Source organism: Colossoma macropomum, unplaced genomic scaffold (genome assembly GCF_904425465.1).
Source record: "Colossoma macropomum unplaced genomic scaffold, Colossoma_macropomum, whole genome shotgun sequence".
NCBI lineage: Eukaryota > Metazoa > Chordata > Actinopteri > Characiformes > Serrasalmidae > Colossoma > Colossoma macropomum.
This window is the reverse complement of record NW_023494793.1, coordinates 8372532-8393800: the sequence shown is the minus strand read 5'-3', so window position 1 is coordinate 8393800 and position 21269 is coordinate 8372532. Positions and strand designations below refer to the sequence as shown.

The 21269-nt window shown below is 37.2% G+C and overlaps 1 protein-coding gene across 2 annotated transcripts; it reads left to right on the top strand.

The window, feature by feature from the left end:
- The first annotated feature begins 1055 nt into the window (after nt 1-1055).
- On the top strand, nt 1056-15943 carry hsd17b3 (hydroxysteroid (17-beta) dehydrogenase 3). 2 transcript variants are annotated; one of them, XM_036578368.1, is made up of 11 exons: nt 1056-1435; nt 6018-6064; nt 7463-7538; nt 7618-7725; nt 8013-8080; nt 9576-9620; nt 9813-9847; nt 9940-10021; nt 12471-12536; nt 12663-12812; nt 12906-15943. In XM_036578368.1, exons 1-11 carry the CDS (start codon nt 1285-1287, stop codon nt 12999-13001), a joined length of 924 nt encoding a protein of 307 aa, XP_036434261.1. In that variant the 5' UTR covers nt 1056-1284; the 3' UTR covers nt 13002-15943. The 2 variants fall into 2 exon arrangements, with proteins under 2 accessions (XP_036434261.1, XP_036434260.1); XM_036578367.1 differs by lacking the exon at nt 1056-1435 and adding an exon at nt 2672-3433.
- The last annotated feature ends 5326 nt before the right edge of the window (nt 15944-21269 follow it).

The window sequence follows — 21269 nt, the reverse complement described above, 5'->3', positions numbered from 1 at the left end:
TTATTTCTTATGAACACTGTGAAAGCCTTTATATTCACACAACACAAGAAAACCAAGATGATTTACGACTTTAAACTCGCCATTTTTATTTTCACTTGTTCTGTCTCTTCTAAAAAAAAAAGGCCCTTGAACCATAAATGATTGTGCTTGTCCGATTGTTTTTGTCCCAGATATGTACTCCGCCCAGTGGAAAGAGAAAGAAAACAAACAGGCGGTAGTGACCTACCATCAGGAAGAAGTCCACGATAAAATATGAATGATGATAACAAAGTAAACAAATGAGTGACAGACCTTCACTGTGAGATATCTGTGAGCAACCGAGGAAAACATTTCCATTTCCGTTCATGAGCACCAAAATCTCTCCAAACACACACACACATTGCTTGTTTTTCTGTCACTGTAGAAATTCACGTTTGATCATTAATCCTAAGACTAGCCCTTCCCCTAGGCTTGTTTTTCAGGTGAGCTATAAATAGTTTCTCCTGTTAGTTATTTATTACTGCTTTGTAAATGTGAGAGTGGGGAATATTAGTCTGGCTGTTAGAGTTTAACATGTTAGGCCTGAACTATAAGCCTGTCCCCCAGCCTAACCTCAGTAACCTAAAGATGAGATTTTGGCTGCTTTGCCTTTCGAAATAAAAGTGAATTGTTTAGTTGTAAAGAAAGCTATTACTTTGTGGTGACCTGCAAACCGTCCCCACGAGGCCAAAGGATCAGTGTTTTGAGATGCCTATCCGCATGTTATGTGGGGACATTGCATCCTTGCAAGGACAGAAAAGCAAGGACGCATACACAAATAAAATGAAGAATAACAGTTTTGACACACTGCTTGCAGTAGTCAGCGCACAGAATGTACCTTGATTTTGAGTATCACATGCAAAGAATGAGACACATTTTCACATTAGCCTCTACCCTTGTTATATTGTTGTCGTGTAGAGGACAAACCACACACCAGTAAGTGTGTATATTTGATTTCATATGTGAACAAACACATAGCCACAAACTTTGTCGCTTTGGTCATGTTCAGACCAGACTCTGAATGTCAGGAAGAAAACTGTCTTAACAGCATAATTCGAAACGATTAGTAACATGAAACTTGCCAGCTTCAGACCGGCTGGTGTGCGACCTGATTGGGTGAGGCTGCTGTCAGTCAGGAAGAGTGTGTGTGGTGGAGGCTTTGTGGCCAGAGCCTAAGGAGGCAGCGGGAACAGTGAGAGAGGAACCAGGCTAGCTGTCAGGAGGACACACTCTACTCCTGTCCTGAACGAGGCTCTTGGCTCTGGCATGGCTCTGATAGAGCTCATCTTCACCCTGGTAGGGGCCTGCGTTGTCCTGTTCTGCTGCGCAAGGCTGGCACATGTGCTGATGAAGCTTTATCCGAGGGTCTGGTACCCCCTTCCTGAGAACTTTTTTACCTCAATGGGAAAATGGGCAGGTGAGACAAGGATGCATTTTGTTTCCTCATTAAAAATCAACAGACAAGACTAAACATTTGGGGCTCTGTGGTGTTTTTAATGTGGCATTCTGGTGCCATGTTTTCTCAAGTAGGAGTCTGTTCTACATGTATGGGTCTCTTTCAGTTGAGTATGCTGAAGAAACTTGATTGTTTTTGACAGTGAATCCAATGAAGACATCACAGGGAAAAGTCCAGCATGGGTTGAAAGAAGGTGGCAAAGAATAAACATGAATGTATCACCAGCAGAGACACTTAAAGACTTTGGCTTTGGCATCTTTACATTGATAGCAACTATAAACTATACAGATAGAAGAAATTCAACTAAATTACTCAATATATGATAACATTATCAGCGGTAGAGACCTCCACTTGAGTAAAAGTACAAAGGTATTTGCCTTCAAATGTACTTAAGTATCGAAAGTAAAAATACTAAAAGATTAATTATGGCTCTGATGTCCTATTACCATTTTTGTAACAAGACTCTTGCTTCATTAACTCATTTTAGTCTCTGTTCATAAACTAGCAAAAACAAATTTACTACAAAATGAAATAGTGTTTGTATAAATTCAGAAAGTTATTTCTTATGAACACTGTGAAAGCCTTTATATTCACACAACACAAGAAAACCAAGATGATTTACGACTTTAAACTGGCCATTTTTATTTTCACTTGTTCTGTCTCTTCTCAAAAAAAAAGGCCCTTGAACCATAAATGATTGTGCTTGTCCGATTGTTTTTGTCCCAGATATGTACTCCGCCCAGTGGAAAGAGAAAGAAAACAAACAGGCGGTAGTGACCTACCATCAGGAAGAAGTCCACGATAAAATATGAATGATGATAATAAAGTAATCAAATGAGTGACAGACCTTCACTGTGAGATATCTGTGAGCAACCGAGGAAAACATTTCCATTTCCGTTTATGAGCACCAAAATCTCTCCAAACACACACACATGTTTGATCATTAATCCTAAGACTAGCCCTTCCCCTAGGCTTGTTTTTCAGGTGAGCTATAAATAGTTTCTCCTGTTAGTTATTTTGTTACTGCTTTGTAAATGTGAGAGTGGGGAATATTAGTCTGGCTGTTAGAGTTTAACATGTTAGGCCTGAACTATAAGCCTGTCCCCCAGCCTAACCTCAGTAACCTAAAGATGAGATTTTGGCTGCTTTGCCTTTCGAAATAAAAGTGAATTGTTTAGTTGTAAAGAAAGCTATTACTTTGTGGTGACCTGCAAACCGTCCCCACGAGGCCAAAGGATCAGTGTTTTGAGATGCCTATCCGCATGTTATGTGGGGACATTGCATCCTTGCAAGGACAGAAAAGCAAGGACGCATACACAAATAAAATGAAGAATAACAGTTTTGACACACTGCTTGCAGTAGTCAGCGCACAGAATGTACCTTGATTTTGAGTATCACATGCAAAGAATGAGACACATTTTTACATTAGCCTCTACCCTTGTTATATTGTTGTCGTGTAGAGGACAAACCACACACCAGTGAATTTGAATATTTGATTTCATATGTGAACAAACACATAGCCACAAACTTTGTCGCTTTGGTCATGTTCAGACCAGACTCTGAATGTCAGGAAGAAAACTGTCTTAACAGCATAATTCGAAACGATTAGTAACATGAAACTTGCCAGCTTCAGACCGGCTGGTGTGCGACCTGATTGGGTGAGGCTGCTGTCAGTCAGGAAGAGTGTGTGTGGTGGAGGCTTTGTGGCCAGAGCCTAAGGAGGCAGCGGGAACAGTGAGAGAGGAACCAGGCTAGCTGTCAGGAGGACACACTCTACTCCTGTCCTGAACGAGGCTCTTGGCTCTGGCATGGCTCTGATAGAGCTCATCTTCACCCTGGTAGGGGCCTGCGTTGTCCTGTTCTGCTGTGCAAGGCTGGCACATGTGCTGATGAAGCTTTATCCGAGGGTCTGGTACCCCCTGCCTGAGAACTTTTTTACCTCAATGGGAAAATGGGCAGGTGAGACAAGGATGCATTTTGTTTCCTCATTAAAAATCAACAGACAAGACTAAACATTTGGGGCTCTGTGGTGTTTTTAATGTTTTTTTGTTTTTTTTGGCATTCTGGTGCCATGTTTTCTCAAGTAGGAGTCTGTTCTACATGTATGGGTCTCTTTCAGTTGAGTATGCTGAAGAAACTTGATTGTTTTTGACAGTGAATCCAATGAAGACATCACAGGGAAAAGTCCAGCATGGGTTGAAAGAAGGTGGCAAAGAATAAACATGAATGTATCACCAGCAGAGACACTTAAAGACTTTGGCTTTGGCATCTTTACATTGATAGCAACTATAAACTATACAGATAGAAGAAATTCAACTAAATTACTCAATATATGATAACATTATCAGCGGTGGAGACCTCCACTTGAGTAAAAGTACAAAGGTATTTGCCTTCAAATGTACTTAAGTATCGAAAGTAAAAATACTAAAAGATTAATTATGGCTCTGATGTCCTATTACCATTTTTGTAACAAGACTCTTGCTTCATTAACTCATTTTAGTCTCTGTTCATAAACTAGCAAAAACAAATTTACTACAAAATGAAATAGTGTTTGTATAAATTCAGAAAAAAGAAACATATGCAGTCACAACTGCATATGTGTACATATTTCTATATTGTGGTCCATTTATGCAAAGTTAGCTTAGTTCCATCATTTATGTTGAATAGACACTTCCAAAATTTTACACTGCTGCACTGATGTTAAACCGTATGCTTGCAGTGTGTCGGTATGTCCAACAGGTCAAGCTCAAAACAAAGTGCGCGCTGTGCCCTCAATGGTGTTTTTGCTTCACGCTGCTTTTGTTTTGACGTTACGTTTTATTCACACATAAGCCAAAAGGAACGACAGATTTCGCATAATGTAGTGGAGTAAAAATTAAGACATTTGACTTTGAAATGTAATGGAGTAAAAGTAAAAAGTCACCCAAAAAGTAAAGTACAGATACACGAAAAAACTACTTAAGTACAGTAACGAATTACATTTAGTTAGTTACTGTCCACCACTGACAATATATAATAATATAGTATATTGTTGAGCTGTCATTCACAGAGAGGATATGATCTCATTCCTGAATTGCACTTTGCACTATTTCCAAAGGCAAAGACCCTCCTCTGATGTGGCATTCCACGTTTAAATTGGGAAGTTGGGTTTCAGTATTGGAGGCTACTTTCAATTGGTCTCCTCGTTCCCAAGCTTTGAGTCCACTCCATTCCAGAAATGCGAGAGGCAATTAGAACGCGGTGTTCCAGGGTGTATTATTACTGATTTCCTTCTCCTTCAGTTTGAAAAGGTTTGTTTTTTTTTTCTTAAGCTCATATAACGTGAAATTAACATAACCTTGTCTCTCATTCTGCAAGCAGCTTGTTCTTTCACTGTGAAAAGCCCTATTTGGCATGTGTGAATGGCTATTCATGCACCAGTCTGGATGCCCTGTCATCTTGTGTTGTTTTCTTTTGCCTGCCTGTTTAGATGCCACACACCTGTTTTTATCTCCTTCGCCTCTCTCTGAGGCATTACACTTGAAGATGAGGATCAAAAAAACAGGCCACAGTGACCAGTCTCAGGCAAAAACAAATGAAAGTACATACTGATTTCACATTGCAGTGTGGCCCAGTGTTCTAATATTTACTGTCAAATAGAGTGCTAAAACTATAAAAAAAAACTGTGCATTTACTGTAAAGATGTCTGACATGTTAATTTATTTTTTTTACACTTTCAGATGCATTGAAGCCATTTTTTTACATTTTCAGATGCATCAGAGTCATTTTTTACTTCTTCACGATGTATTACAGTCATTTTGTTTACATTTTCAGATGCATTACAGTCATTTTGTTTACATTTTCAGATGCATTGCAGACATTTTTTATTTTTTTTGGATTAGAGTCATATTTTACATTTTCAGATGTCTTTTTACATTTACATGTATGTATTGAGCAGAGTTGCATCCTTGCAAATACACCTTGCTGACATTTACATTTGCATGTCTAGTAGCAGTTCAGTGCCAAATCACCAACATACCCGACTAAGTGTATCTTTCTGATGTTCTTGGTGGCTCAGAGAATTTCCGGTAGGACAAGATGGGAGATATTTCGAAGGAATGCAGCGCTGTGTACACTAGTGCTCCCTGATCCTTTATCAAATCTGGGCACAAGCTGTCTCTTCAAGTACACACTGTTAAAACAAATGCACACACACACACGAGCGCCCATCCTCTGCTCTGTTTGTGTGTACGTGTGTGTGTGTGTGTGTGTGTGTGTGTAAGAGAGTCAGCAAGAATGGTGGGAAACCTGCTTATCTATTGAAACACTCAACTTGAAGCAGCTTTGGTTTGATACGGTCGTCACAAGTTCTTAAACCATCACGCATCCATAAACAAGCACTGTCAGAGCAAATTCTCTGATTTGGCACAAAGGCATTTTTGTGCAGTGTTACTGTTAACATGACTGATGTCATCACAGCACAACACAGTCTTTCATGAATAAGAGATTTATCTACTGATAGATTTGGTGTAGTAGATAATTTTGCATATTTTCTCCTTTGCAGTGATCACTGGTGCATCAGATGGAATAGGAAAGGCTTATGCACAAGAGGTAACGTGACATGCTGAGAATTCTGTCATTCAGTAAGTTTAAAGCCTTTAAACTGCAAAGACCTGTAGGCCCACACTTCAATTTCTCAATCTCACGTCTACATCAGCTACATGTTAGCTTCACAGGTGTTCCTAAATAATTCACAGTAGATACTGGCCGATACCATTGATTTTCTTTTTTAGCATCATACGAAGTGATACTAAGGCTAATATCTCAATACCAGTACTGAGACATTTGAAAGTCATTCTGTGCACATAACACTGGGGAATCTGTTTGATTTCTACTGTATAAATTGGTGAATGCAGACTGCATGAATCTAACAAGTTCAGTCTAAACTTGTGTCTATTCCTCAACCCCATTACTGTAAAAATTTTGCTCCTCACCAAATCACAGGTGTTTCAAGAAATTATGGGTGTTGACTAAAATAACAGGGACTATGGCTAAATGAGCTAAATAGGCTGAACTGGCATATTTACAGAAATGATTATTAATGTGCATGTAAGACTAAATCAAAGTTAGTATGACTATTACATATATGTCCAAAATACTCACTCATTTTACGATCAACTTAGGATCAACTTAATTTACCTAAAGGGGAATCAAAATTTCTGTGTAATTCAGTCACTGAGATCTAAACAAAGTCATTCAGAGTAGTTTGATGTGAAATGATTCATTGTAGATAAAGTTGCCAACTTGTAATCTTCATATCTCTACAGTTAGTTTTATATGTGTTGTTGATAATGGTAACATAGATAGTAAATATGGAAAAATAAGTTTTCTTTAAAGACCTATTCCCCTCCACTACGAATGGCTTTTAAAAACATATATTTTAGGCCAAATACTTACCTCAAAACTTTTGTAAAACATGTCTCAGACATCAGGCAGCAGCTATGTAATGTAGTAACTTTCTGTGAGGTAGTTTTTAAAGGCATTAAACATTTTAGACATCTGGTTCCTATCACCACCACTGTGAACAATTCTGACTCGGTAAGTTTCTCTAGAATGGAGTAAATCAAACCACTCTAAATGACTTTGTTTACAACTCAACCATTTAATTATGCAGAGTTTTTAAAGAAGAAGATCCTCTTTAAGTGTATACAACAGTAAAAATGTGCTTTGTTCATTCAACCCATTTGAGCTTACTTAACTCATCAGGTTTTAGAGTTCAGATATCTCTGAAAGCCTTTATTACCTGGATCAGGTGTTGATTAGGGGTGGAGCTAAACTCTGCAGTGTGGTAGATCTCACTGATAAGCATGGGATTAAAGGCAAGCACTCATGTTCATTAAATAACTGAATAATGAGTCTGCAGTTTAAAGGGTTAAATGCTTTACAATTCATTTTACTTATACGTTTCCTTTTGAGGTCAGTTGTAAATGTCTTGACTGGTCTTTACAGTTGGCGAGGCATGGGCTGAACGTGGTGATCATCAGCAGGACCAAAGAGAAGTTGGACAGACTGGCGAGGGACATAGGTGCAGTGCTTCATCCTCTACATCAATATCTCTACTCCTGTGATCTTTAGGCTCACACTTCTCTTCTTTTTCCCAACAGAGGTTAAAACGGGGGTAAAAGTCATAACTATTGTCACCGACTTCACCAAAGAGGATATTTATGGAGTCATCAAAGAGAACATTCAGGGTTTGGATGTGGCTATTTTAGGTTGGTTGGCTCAAAATCTCACGCAGTTGGGCATGTATGCACTTATCATCTACCAGATCATACAAAGAATTAAAAAGTAGACCAAGCAAAGGTTTCATAATTGATCTTATATGATCCAATCCAGTGTTTCTTAGGCCAGTCCTTTGGAACATCCAGGCAATCCACATTTTTGTTCTGTGCCAGCTCCCAGCACACCAGGACCAAGGGGGTCTTCAGGGACTATATAGGGAATTCAGTGATCTCTTGTCTATCTCAGTCAATCTAATAATCGATTTTACACCTTGCAGTTAACAACGTGGGCAAGCTGCCAACCTTTATACCCTGCAGACTACTTGAAATAGATCACCTGGAAGAGGTGAGAGGTTTTTATGAATTATAGAAATTACTTTTACTATCTATACACTGACATGTTAATTCCTTAAAATCTGTAGTCGTATTGGTAAGACTTATTATTCACTAAGTTTTATGTATTATTCAGTAATTACTACAGAACTGATATGTATGTTGTGAGAGAAGAGAACCCATTTATGGTCCATTAGATGTTTATTGCTTTTTTTTTTCTTCAAACTTCAATTCCAAAAAAGTTGGGGTGGTATGCGAAATGCAAATGAGCACAGAAAGCAGTAATTTGTAAATCCACTTTGACCTGGATTTAAACAAAAACAGTACAAAGACAAGATGTTTCACCTTTACACTGATTCTGAAATTGATGCCTGCAACAGATTTCAAAAAAGTTGGGACAGGGACAGATTAAGACTAGGAACATAGTGAAATAAACAGGTGATGCAATCATGCTTAGATATTATGGGAGCATCTAGTAAAAGGCCTAGTCCTTTGAGCAGGGATGGGTCGAGGCTCACTACTTTGCCAAAAATGTGTCAGCAAATAATCCAACAGATTAAGAACAATGGTTCTCAACAAGCAACTGCAAGGATTTTATGTATTTCACCCTCTATGGTGCATAATATCATCAAAAGCTTATCTTAACATCAACCAGTTACAGCTCCTCCCAACAAAAGCTGTTCCCAAAACTCTCACTGACATTATGAACCCCTTCAAAGACATGAATGTTCACATAATCAGCTACCCAAACATACATTAGCTGTACATCTGAAATGACTAAAGCAGATATTTGTGATGAGATTAGACATGAGAGAATCCACTTGCATAAGAAAAAGGAAAGTTGAAGGAAAATAAATGAAAAAACAAAACTGCAGCACAAAAATATATTAAAAGATAAAGACCTGATTGACCAGCAAAACTGTCCCCATAAGATAAACAGTACTTAAAGCATTCATCTTTAACAAAGAGGAGAAAATCAAGCTCCATTCTTGCTTCAGATCTGAACATTTTCTGTGAGAAGACAACTCAACACTATGAGTCTGAAAGGATGTGTAGCTTTCAAGAAGCCCTTACTGTGAAAAAGAAAAAGATTAAAAAAAAAATGACTGATGAGTATAAATTTGTAATTGGGCAGAAAATTCAACCAACTTCTAAGACTGAACTTTGGAGGTGATTCCAAGAAGCATGGCAAAATATCCCTGCAGACATCGAAAAATAGAAGCTGTAATAAAGGTTCTCAGTAAACACTGAGAAAAATGATAGTTGTTGGGGCATTTTCTGTTAAATATCTGCTTTTTTTCATGAGGCTGAAACATTAGTAATTATGTATACAGATACACAGTACCGTACCTGCTACACTATGTTGTATTTTAAATTTAACTTATAAAGATGCTATTTTTCTTATGGACCGAATGCTTTAGCCCAGCAGCAGCATAAAATTAAAATGATGTTGACATAAAATTTAAATAATTGCTTTAATATTTCTGAATAGTGTTATTCTCTAATAGAAAATGTATCAAGTAATCAACTGCAACGTCAAAACAACGGTCAAGGTGAGTACACACACGTTTGCACTCAGAAGTTCCCAATGAATTTGAAGTTTTGCAAACAAAGTCTCTTGTATGTAAACAGAGCTCAGACAGGCACGCTACTTTTATTTGTGCTACACCTTCAGTACATGTTCAGAAAGCTTGCATTGCCAGTTTTTGTATGCATGACGCACTTGCATGATTCTTTTAATGCAGATGTGTCGCATCATCCTGCCTGGAATGGTGGAAAGGTTAGAAACTCCAAGCAGTAACAGGTTTTCCATTTCTTGATTTCTGCTTGCACTCCAGCAGTGACAGCTCCATTATGTCTGTGTTTCCCCAGGGGACGGGGCATCATTCTGACCGTGTCCTCCGGCATAGCAAAAATTCCTTGTCCTATTTACACTCTATACGCAGCTACGAAGGTATCGTTTCAAAAGAGTTTCAAATCATGTACATATTTTCCTCCTTACTTCAAAATATAGTTGGTCAGTCTAGACAGGTTTGGTGTCTGATGTTTGCTTGTTTAGTTTGGCACTGGAACTATAAGGCTAATGTAGCTAACAAGTCATGAAAGTTCATGAAAACTAATTAGCATTGTGCCAACTGCGTTATACATTTGCTTTAAACCATGTTGAGATGTTAAAATTCCACCAGATTTTCAAAATTTCTGCATAATTCAGTGGTTGAGATGTGAAATAATTCATTGTGGTTAAACTTACTGACAGTGGTGGTGATGGGAACCAGGGGGTCACAATGTCTGCAATGCAAATATAACCATTTTATTTACTATCCAAACCCACCAGTAAACTTACACACCTCCTCTGATTTTTTGTTGATAATGGTAAAATAAAAATAAATAAAAATAAAATAAAAAGTAGTGAAAAATATTTTTTCTTTAGGGACTATTTTGCCTTACAGCACCCTGCATGTACCCCTCCATCATGAATAAATTTAAAACCTTATAGGCCAAATCCTTCACAGAACTATCATAAAATAATGTCTCAGACATCAGGCAGTGTATTCATAACCATTTTAAAGGAATTAAACTCTTCAGACGTCTGGTTCCGATCACCACCACTGTGAACAATTCTGACACTGCATGATATATGGTTATCTATTACACTGGACCAAAGTACAGACAAAATTCAAGCTTGAAGCTTTATTCTTATTTTTTGGAAAAGTTCCTTTAAAGTAAGGTTTCATTTCTTCATGTGTTCGTATGGCCTTCATGAATGAGCTCAGCAGTGCTACTTGAATTAGGAATTAGAAAGTAAATACAATTAGTTCACTGCAAAGAAATGAAGAAAAAACACATTTACTTCTTTATTCACTGCACACTCTTAAAAATAAAGGTTCCTAAATAGTTCTTGCTTTTGATAGACAGTCCAAGGAAGAATCTTTCATTGGTATAGAACCTTTACATCATGTGGAGGATCTTTAACCCCTTAACAGGCCGGGACCCTCTTTTATGACACACTTCAATAACCTAAGAATAGCTCAAGCAGTTTGCCCTGAAGTCCGTGTAGTTACTGAATAATAAGCCTTAGTATGTAGTAAACCTGAGATCTTAAGGGGCTAAACTTTAAAAAGGTTCTTCATACTCATACATCTTATTTGTGAAAATGGTTCTTTGAAGAACAATCCATTATAAGGTTCTTTAGGGAACCAAAAGTGATTCTTTTATGGGATTTATGTGATCTGATTTGTTTTAACCAGAAGTTATCTCTCCTAATATTTGCAATCAGTCAACCCTGCTCTGAGTGGAGTTGGTTAAACCCATGTAATCTCTCACTATAATTAGGGATCTCACTTATTGTTCAGAGGACCATGATTGATAACAATAATTAGTCAATAATGATATTATATTAGAATATTGAATCTGAGTTTCTTGATGTTCTATCCAGACTTCCCGGCCCTCAGCATTTTAGTTCAGTAATGTTTAGATGTCACTGTTATCAGTTTAACTGTAAAGAACATTCAGTGCTTAAATAAAGTCATAACACAGTTGTTACAGGAGCTTTTCCTTTGTTTTTCAGAACATTTCTGAAAAATCCAATAGCTATAATCAATGTCAACCAAAGTGCAATCCATTTGTTACCATTTGTAGAGAAACTTGCCAACTCAGATGACTTTACAGTGGTGATGACAGGAACCAGACATCACAATGTCTACAAAGCAAATCTAGCCATTTTATTTACTATGAAAAATGACTGTGCACCTGCACATGTCTTCTGAGTTTTTATTGACAGTGGTAAAATAGTGATAAATCTGGAAAAAATGTTTTGTTTTTTCTCTGGACTATTTTGCCTCATAATCTCCAACACAGAATTTAAACCATTAAAACCATTAAAACCATAAAACAATCAGACAGCATATTCTCATGTAAAAACATTATGTAAGGAAGCTTCTAGAGACTTTACACACTTCAGACATCTGGTTCCTATCACAGTGTCTACAGATGACCAGTGAATCTACATGTGTCGTATTTGGCCTGCATCTACCTCTCTAACATGAATGGATTTTTTAGGCCAAAGCCTCATATCAAAACTATCCTAAAACAATGTCTCAGGCATTAGGCAGCATATTCGTCTTTCTGTGAAGAAGCTATTGGAGACATTAAACACTTTAGAGGTCTGGTTCCTATTAACAATTCTAACTCTGTGAGCTTCTCTAGAATGGAGCACTCTGAATGCCTTTTTTTTTACACCTTAACTATTAACTTATGCAGAAATTAAAAAAAATGATTTGGTGGAATCTCCCTTCAGAATCAACTATAAATAGCTGTGAAGTTGATTGTCTTACTTTTTACAGTGTGTCCATTTGCCATCTCCTGGATAACCTGTACCTGACATCTGATTTAATCTCCCTCAGGTTTTTCTTGAGAGGTTCTCACAGGGTCTCCAAGCTGAATACAGATCCGATGGAATTCTTTTTCAGGTAGATTTAGACATTTCTGAACACTATTGCGCATTTTACCAACAAAGAAGTCCATGTTGTTAATTGTTAAGCTATTATTAAGTGTATAATGCAGAAATTCTTATCAAGAAATGATCTTTCCCATAGACAGTGTCTCCTTTTGGAGTCTCCACAGCAATGACGGGCTATCAGAAAACAGACTTCTTTACATTCACAGCGGAGGAGTTTGTGAGGAACTCACTGATGTATCTGAAAGCAGGAGAACAAACATATGGCAGCATCGTCCATGCAGTTCTGGTAATGTGATAAGACATAACATTGTTAAATATCCTCATCTCACATGTACAAGTGGAGACATGCCTGTCCTGAGTTGGTTATTTTATCCTGCAGGGTTGGGTCATTCAGGCCATCCCCACCTGGGTTCTGAGAAGTGAAGCGTTTCACCACAACTTTCAGGAGTTTGTGAAGAAGAAAATGGACAGCTGAGCGCTTTTTCTGTACTGCAGCCTTTCAATACAGCAGTTTATTTTTTCTTTTGCACTAGTAACTTTAGTTTGCACTAGATGATGGCATTGCTGTCCGAGATGCTCCACTGGGGAAGCCAAAGGTCAGACTGACATAGCATTCGTTCACCTTAGCAGCCACTTAAGATGCTAGAATGGATACTTTTCACCCATAGAATTATCTCAGAATCTTTGCACTTCCCATGAGGATGATCAGTGGAGCAGGGCTGGGTGACCCTGCTTCTTAATTGCTCCCAAGATGAAAGAGACAGAGTGCACTGAGAGAAACAAAGAAAGACAGAGAAACAGTCCTTTCATATTTGTTTCAAGAAAAATAGCAATTAACCAAGCTATCATGAAAATCTGTAATGCACACTTCAAGCTTGACACTACATTTCAAAGGTTAAATATATATATATATGCACACTCACCGGTCACTTTATTAAGTACACTTACCTTGTATCTACACTCATTGTCCGTTTTATCAGCTCTACTCACATAGGTGCACTTTGTAGTTCTACAATTACAGACGGTAGTCCATCTGTTTCTCTGCATACTTTGCTTCTTCAGTTTATTATTGGAGCTTAGAGGCAACAACCACTAGAAGTCAATAGTCACCCAAATCTTTACGGTAAATACATCCCCATAACATTTCTCAACCTGCTCAAAGCACATTTAGCTCTTCATTAAGGTTGTCCAGGCTTGGTTTAGAGCAAGTACGACACACTGTGAATTTAAAAAATATATATTTTAATATAACATAAATTGTAAAAAATGACATTTTATACTACAGTGTTGTGCTGAATTTCAACTCCCCTGCAGAATCCAGCTCCCCGTTGCGTACACACACACGGACTCTAGATTGTGTTTGCGATATCTGTTGTTTTTAGCAGAAATAACAAACATAAGCCATGGCTTCCATATGTCTGCGTGATGTGTGCATATAAAACTGCTGCCTGCTGTTCTTTCATACAATTTACAGTAAGTCCCACATCAGAAAGTCTGCTTGACCTTAATGAAGAGCTGGATGTGCTTTAAGTAGGTTGAGAGAAGTTTTGCCGATGCATTTACAGGAAGGATTTAGGTGATTATTGACTTCTAGTGTCGGTTAGCAACATCAGCCTCATAGCAAGAGCGCTAAACTAAAGAAGCAAAAACGTCTTCACTGATCAGCAACATCTAGGGTAACGGAAAAGTGTCAAAATCTGATTTTTCACCAAATCTTTCCTTTAATCACCTCAGTGTCACTGCTGGGCTGAGAATAGTCCACCAGTCAAAAATATCAAGCCAACAGTGTCCTGTGGTCAGAAACTGACTGCTGATGAAGGACTAAAGGATGACTAACAATGTCAACTGTATAGCAACAGATGAGCTATCATCTCTAAATTTACATCCATGAGGTGAACCACAAAATAGATGTGTCTAATAGAGTGGACAGTGAGTGGACAGTGAGTGTTTAAAAATTCCAGCAGGACTGCTGTGTCCAGTCATACCAGCACAACACACACTAACACACCACCACCACGTCAGTGTCACCGCAGTGCTGAGAATGATCCACCACCCAAATAATACGTGCTCTGTGGTGGTCCTGTGGGGGTCCTGACCACTGATGAACAGCTAATAAATAATACAGAGAAACAGATAAACTACAGTTTGTAATTGTAGAACTACAAAGTGCACTTATGTGGTAAGTGGAGCAGATAAAAGAGTGTAGATTCAAGGAAAGGGGGTCAGTGAGTGTATTTGTTATACAGTGTAGGTTTAAATATTCTAAACTAGATATTAGCTGGTATTTTAGAAGCTTTATTCAGTCTTTCAGGAATTTTAAGAACAACAAGAAATTATAGTAATAAACTAATTGTGTAATCTATTTATAATCATTTTTCTGTCTCAATATTTCATCACCACTTTTCAAATTCGAGGCATTCTGGATGTTAATGTTCTCTTTATTCTCAATGTTGTACAGCTTTCTCAGTTATTAGACTTTTCTTCAGCTCTTCATCATTTGGACACATCAAAAATATCTTTAGTTACAGTTTCCGGTCTTCTCACTACATTAGATTATGAACATCATTTTATATATTTACAGTCGGATACAAGTTAGAACACAATTTGTAGTTATTGGCTGAGTTTAACACAGTGGGAAAAAAATGAAACATAAAATAGAAAAGGTGCCGTAACTTTTGCATAGGCTACATTTCATGTTTTAATAAGTTTCCCCAATATGTCAAATTCAGCAAATAAACAGTAATTGTGCATTAAAATGTGCAGCAGTGTGTTCACCATAGAGGATGTGTTAACATCAACAACACATGTCATTTGACCAGGGGTGTCAAAAGTTTTGCATACAACTGCGTCTACAACTTAATGTGGCTTTATATTATTGAAAATGCTGATTCCAAACTCTTGAATGATAGTCTATGAGATGAAATTACAGTGGGACAGAATTATAAAGATACATGGCTCCACCTAGTGGACACATCTGCTCTCAGCTCAAAGCCTCTGTCTGACATTGAGAAGCTCACTGTCATCAGCATCAGACCAAATGTGACTCTGACCTTGACACCCACCTTAGATTCATTATCCAGCAGAGACAACATGCTGTCTTCGTCCTCTTGGAATTATAAGGTTCTACCTGACATTTTTGTCAAAACTGAGTTATTCACATAGTTTCTGCCAACTTCTAAACATTATGTGAGATGTTTTTTTTAAGGTGTGGGCATTTTTGGACTCTTTATCTAGGAAAACAAAAAGGTTCTATTTCCATAGTCAAACTCTAATATAGTTCTATAAGGTTCAATCAGCACTTTCAATACACACAAGAAGACCAATCAGGTTCTGCTTCTTTATCATGTCGCCGCTCTGCTCAGTGACTACGGGAAAAATGTATAAAACTTTATGAAACATAAAAACATGTTGCTGAAACTCTGCCTGTCTACTTGCAGTTTTTTGAAAAGTCTTATTATCTTAAATTTTATAAACATTATCTCTTAAAAGTTATTAAAGAGTCTACATTTGAATTGATGGGGTCTTAATTACAACATAAACATTAATTTCATTCGTTCATCCATATTTTCGTTTTCTTCTTTCTCCCAAAATAAGACATTTTAGCTCTTTAGAGTCACATTTCTGATCTAAAACAAAACCTCACACTGCCTGTAGACTGACCTGCTACACTTACTTGCTGGGACAGTTCATTACAGTAGCTGGTTTCTGTCTAATCTAAAGGAAACTTAAACTAATGGTTTCTACCTAAAACTGACCTCTGCACTGGACAAAACATTTAGCAATGACCTATATAATTAATCTGAAATGATCTGTTGAATAAGACAAAGATGATTTGTCCTAAAACAAGACATAAATGTCAAAAACAAAAAGCAAGTAAATGTCATAAAATGTCATAGAAAGTATTAAATGTACATTATTGATAATGTTGACGCTTTGATAGAACACCAATTTTGTTTTAAAACAATTTACAAATAAAATGAATTGTTCGCATGTTTTGTCAGATACAACCTTAGAACTCCAAGCAGAAAGTGAGTTCTTAGGATTAGAAGGTTCTGTCTGCATTTGACCTGTTCCAAAAAAACTCATTTACAAATTTGACAGGATTTTGATGTTGTACATTTAGAAGAAATTTAGGGTGTCTGTCATTTTCATGTATGAAAGAGACGTGTTCCATATGTCAGTTATGCTATTTGGAATGCAAAATATCTGAAGCTCAATATCTCAAAACTGCTAAGAACACAGATGGAACCTTATCATTCTAACCTGATGTCTTATTCTAAAACCTTGCCCTATTGTTATTTTTAAAAAGTGATAATCATAAAATGACAGCCTAATTACTTTTAAAGCAATATCACACAGATGAAAAACTGAAACAAGAAAGCAAAGTGTGCACATCCTCAAAAATATATACAGTAGCCTACAGGTCCTCGATCAGCAAAAGCAAAGACCAAAAAATTGGCCTCCTGTTGCTCCCAGTATCAAAATAATTGATTAACATTATGTGACATTTCAGGCGAAAATGCCATTCATCAGATTAGCAGGGATGGCGGATCTATACTGAAGAAAGAATCTTCAGATCCTGTTGTTTCCTTTAAACATTGATCTTTACATAAGTATATTGATAGCAAGTGTTTTCTTTAAGCAGCGCCCACTCACTGTATTAGATACTCCTAATCCATCACCTGGTCCTCAGTGGTCCTGAATGAGGAAAAAGGAGGGCTAATAAATTCTGCAGAGAAACAGATGGACTACAGTCTGTAATTGTAGAACTACAAAGTGCACCTATACAGTAAGTGGAGCTGATAAAATGGACAATGAATGTAGATACAAGGTCAGTGTACCTAATAAAGTGACCAGAGAGTGGATTTGTTACATAATACATTCAAACATTATAAACTAGTCTCCAAAAGGTACTTTAATTTGAGGATCAATGAGAAGTTACTAAACGATACTGTAATTATCTATTTTCAATCATTTTTCTTTTTGTTTTCTGCCTTGAGATTTGATCACCACTTTTCAAACACGAGTCGCACAGGACTGGCATATTATTAGCATAATTAATCTTTTTATCCGTTTATTTAATACTAATGCAAAGACTTTTCAAATGTCCACATTTAGTGGATAGTATGGTTGCTCGATTATGGCAACTATCATAATCATGATTATTTTGGTCAATATTGAGATTATTTAACATGATTACTCATTGACTTTTACTGATTACTGATGATTACTCATAAATAAAAATTGGTTTTGCTAACAGTGGATTTCCTTAAACTTTAGATATGATTCAATTTAAAAAAATTTTTTTTGTAAAAATAAATGTAAAAAATGTAAAAATAAATAATATTCAGTGTACAGGTCAAGGGAAAGGGGTGCCTGGATTTATAACGCAAGTGTCACTACAAAATGGAATGTGGCACAATAATCGTTTTATGTCATTTATCTTTTTTTATAACTGTTGAAAGCCAAAATCATAATTAAAATAAAATTTGATCAATTGCCCAGCCCTACACCCCCTTTTTATGAGCACAAGAAGTATCAGTATTGGGACTGGGATATTAGCTTTGGTATTGGATCGAACGAAAAATCAGGGATATCGTCCATCCTTACAGAATTACTGTATTACTACTGATTTACAGCGAGGAAGCTTAACCTGATCTACTGCACATTTTCACTTTACTTGTCATCATCTGACCAATAGAGGGCGCCGTTTGCCAGGTTCTATAGATGAGCGGTTCTGCTGAAGACGACAGCTGGCCTGAATCTCTCTGAAGTATAGAACACACACTTCAAACAATCAGAGGAAAGATGCAGGGCATAAACAAATGATAGTCGAATAGGGGGGATTTCCAAAGCAGACACTTCACCTAATAAAGCTGTTTATCCTCCAGTGGTCCAAGTCAGACAGTAAATTTATTTGACAGGATGACTATTACTTTCAGCTGATATGTTGTTTTGGTTTTACTACAGGGAATTTCCAATGTTAATCTAAAGCACCAGAGCCATCTCTAAGTATCTGTACACGAAACATGTTTAAGAAATACGCCACCTGTTGCAGCAACATAGATGTAACTCGATACTGTGTTGGTGTTTGAGCGTCTGTATCAGCCTGTGCCTGGCTCCTTTATCAATACCAGATTATTTTTAACTACAAGCTGTTAAACATATCTTCGAGTGAATTAATGAATGTCGGGACACGTTGTTATGAGTCTGTCTAGTAGACAAAATGCAGCCTCATTCAGGTGCTGAGCTCCGACTGTGAAAATTCCTACTTTTCTACAGTGAAAGAATTTTCATATTATATGCTCACTACCAAGTAAAGAGTCATTCTTAGCTCTAATAAGGATGTAACCTGCTGTAGTCTTGGGTCTGAAAACTATTCTTCTCAGGGGTCAAGAGCTTGAACTGTAGGTAGTGTTTCGGATTACTGAGCTTTGAGGACATTAATCAAATGTACTTGCGTTACAGTCAAGGGTCTGAAGCAAAATGTTTTTAAATAGTACTTAATATATTTACTGCCATCTATTTAACCCAGAGGTCAGCCTGGCTCTTTTATCAATACAAGATTATTTTACTGCCCTTTTGCAGTTGAATTCGATTTTTAGGTAAAAATAAAATTATACTTTTTTTGCAGTAAAATAAAACTTTGCTTGATCGTTCTAACACAGTTTTAACAATAAATGGTCTTAAATGTTGAAATTAATGTATAACATGCTAATTCACCGACCTTTAACCCTGAAGGATGGCGCGTAGACTGCTGGTCACACAGCAACACACAGCAATCTCACCTAGATAGTAGCTAACAAAAAGGCAAAGAGAAAGTTTTTTTTGAACATCGATAATTTGGAGACAAACTGACTTATTTGCTTTTTTAAGCACTCCAGCTGGTTTCCTGATATGTTCAATCTGCAGCGAGAATCTGTCAAACACAAAAAAGACACTTAAATGAGCTTAAATGAGTTTCTCGTTCACCAACTTCTTGTTCGAATCCTCCCGTTCCACCTTAAATGGTGCCTGAGGCGCCAAAATGTAACTGCTGCACCATTTAAGGTGGAACAGGAAAGTTCGAACAAGAAGCTGGTGAATGAAAAGCTGACTTCAGCCTCATAAAAAGTCAAATGTTGCGAGACATTCGACAGAGACATACAAGAAATTATTCTACTGTTAAGCAAAAGTTTCCTGCCAGAGATGTGAGATAAGCAACTATAACTGCGCTAAAGCTTAAAGCAGAGCAAAGTAAGTCAGCGTTTCATGTATATTATATTTTATAATCCATAGCAGGTCAAGCCAAGGTGGTAAACTGGACATAAATGTTGTGGCTCCCAAAGTGGTTTGATTTTTGTTAAAGGACAAAATGGCTTATCTTAACATTTGGGTTGTGACTCCTGATTTAACCAAAGTTTTTTTTCCCAAACGTTCCATTAGTTTGCACTGATGTAGGCCTACTTTTACATTGTAAAATGCTTCATGTTCTATGCTGATAGCAGTTCATAACAATGGCCATTTTTACATTTTTATTATTTCTGTACTCGTCTTTTAAAGTCTGATCCGTTTCATCAGGCCTTCAGGAGCATCTGATGTAAGAATCAGGTGGATATGATTAGAGCTACAATAAAACTTTGCAGAAGAATCTCCAGGAGCTGAACTAATGAAGAATCTGTTAGATATACATGATTGCTGCAGATGTTTAGATGTTCAAATCCTTTTGCTCTGGGTTAATAGACTTGTTAAGAAACAATTAATAAAATGTTGAAGCTTTTTTTAACAGAATGAATGTTGCTTCCAAACTTTACTTTTGCCTGTTGTTCACTTTCAAGTCTTAACTGTTTTTCCAACGGTTCTATGTAAAACCAAAAACCATTGGAATGCATTAATGGCTCTTCTCTGTGATAGAAAACCAGCTATATATTTTTCTTTACAAAACCATTTTGAAATGGCTGTCGATAGCACCAAAAAAGGTTCCAATACTGCCAAAAAAGAAACCAAAGAACCTTTTTCAGTACTATATAGAACCCATTTAGCCAAGTGTGTGTACTGTGGGTTTCGGAATCGGCCACAAAAGCACTGTTCCTAATTTGCTTTCACTAATTTCTAAACATATAAGCACATAAGCCCATATTTATGACAGGAAAACGATGAAGGTGGTAAGAAGTGCCTTGTCATCATCTTGCTACAGACTGCTTACAATCTCAATAAGCTTTGCTTGTGTGGCCCAACTTCAAGGAGTTCAAGTCCTTACACACATAAACAGCAGGCAGATGTAGAGGGAATGATTGTTTACCGAGCATCCGATTCCCTAAACAATGGCTCAAATGACACTGAACTCTGGCAGCCTAACAGAGAGACTGTACTGATCTCTCGTTGGTAAATATTTACCCTAATAAAAAAATCCATTTTTTTTACTGGCCAAAGATGTCGTACGCACAATCAAAGGGGTGTCCTTTGCTATCAATTTGTTTTTGTTTTCATTTTGCTTGTTTGGCTTTTGAAAATGCTTGCGGGCCCACCATCGCACCGACCACTGCTAAAAGGGAGAAGTATAAATAGAGCTCGGACCCAGCGGAGAGTAAACAAGCTGCCACAGTCCGAGAGTCTACAAAAATAAACCCCGAATTTATCCCAAACCTGGGACTTGCCTTCGTTTAGTAATTGTAACCTTCCAGTTAAAAATTGAGCATCTGCCGAGGGGGAGAAGGGTTTGTTATTGGGCTCATGGTAATCATTTAAGACTAAAATGAGCAGT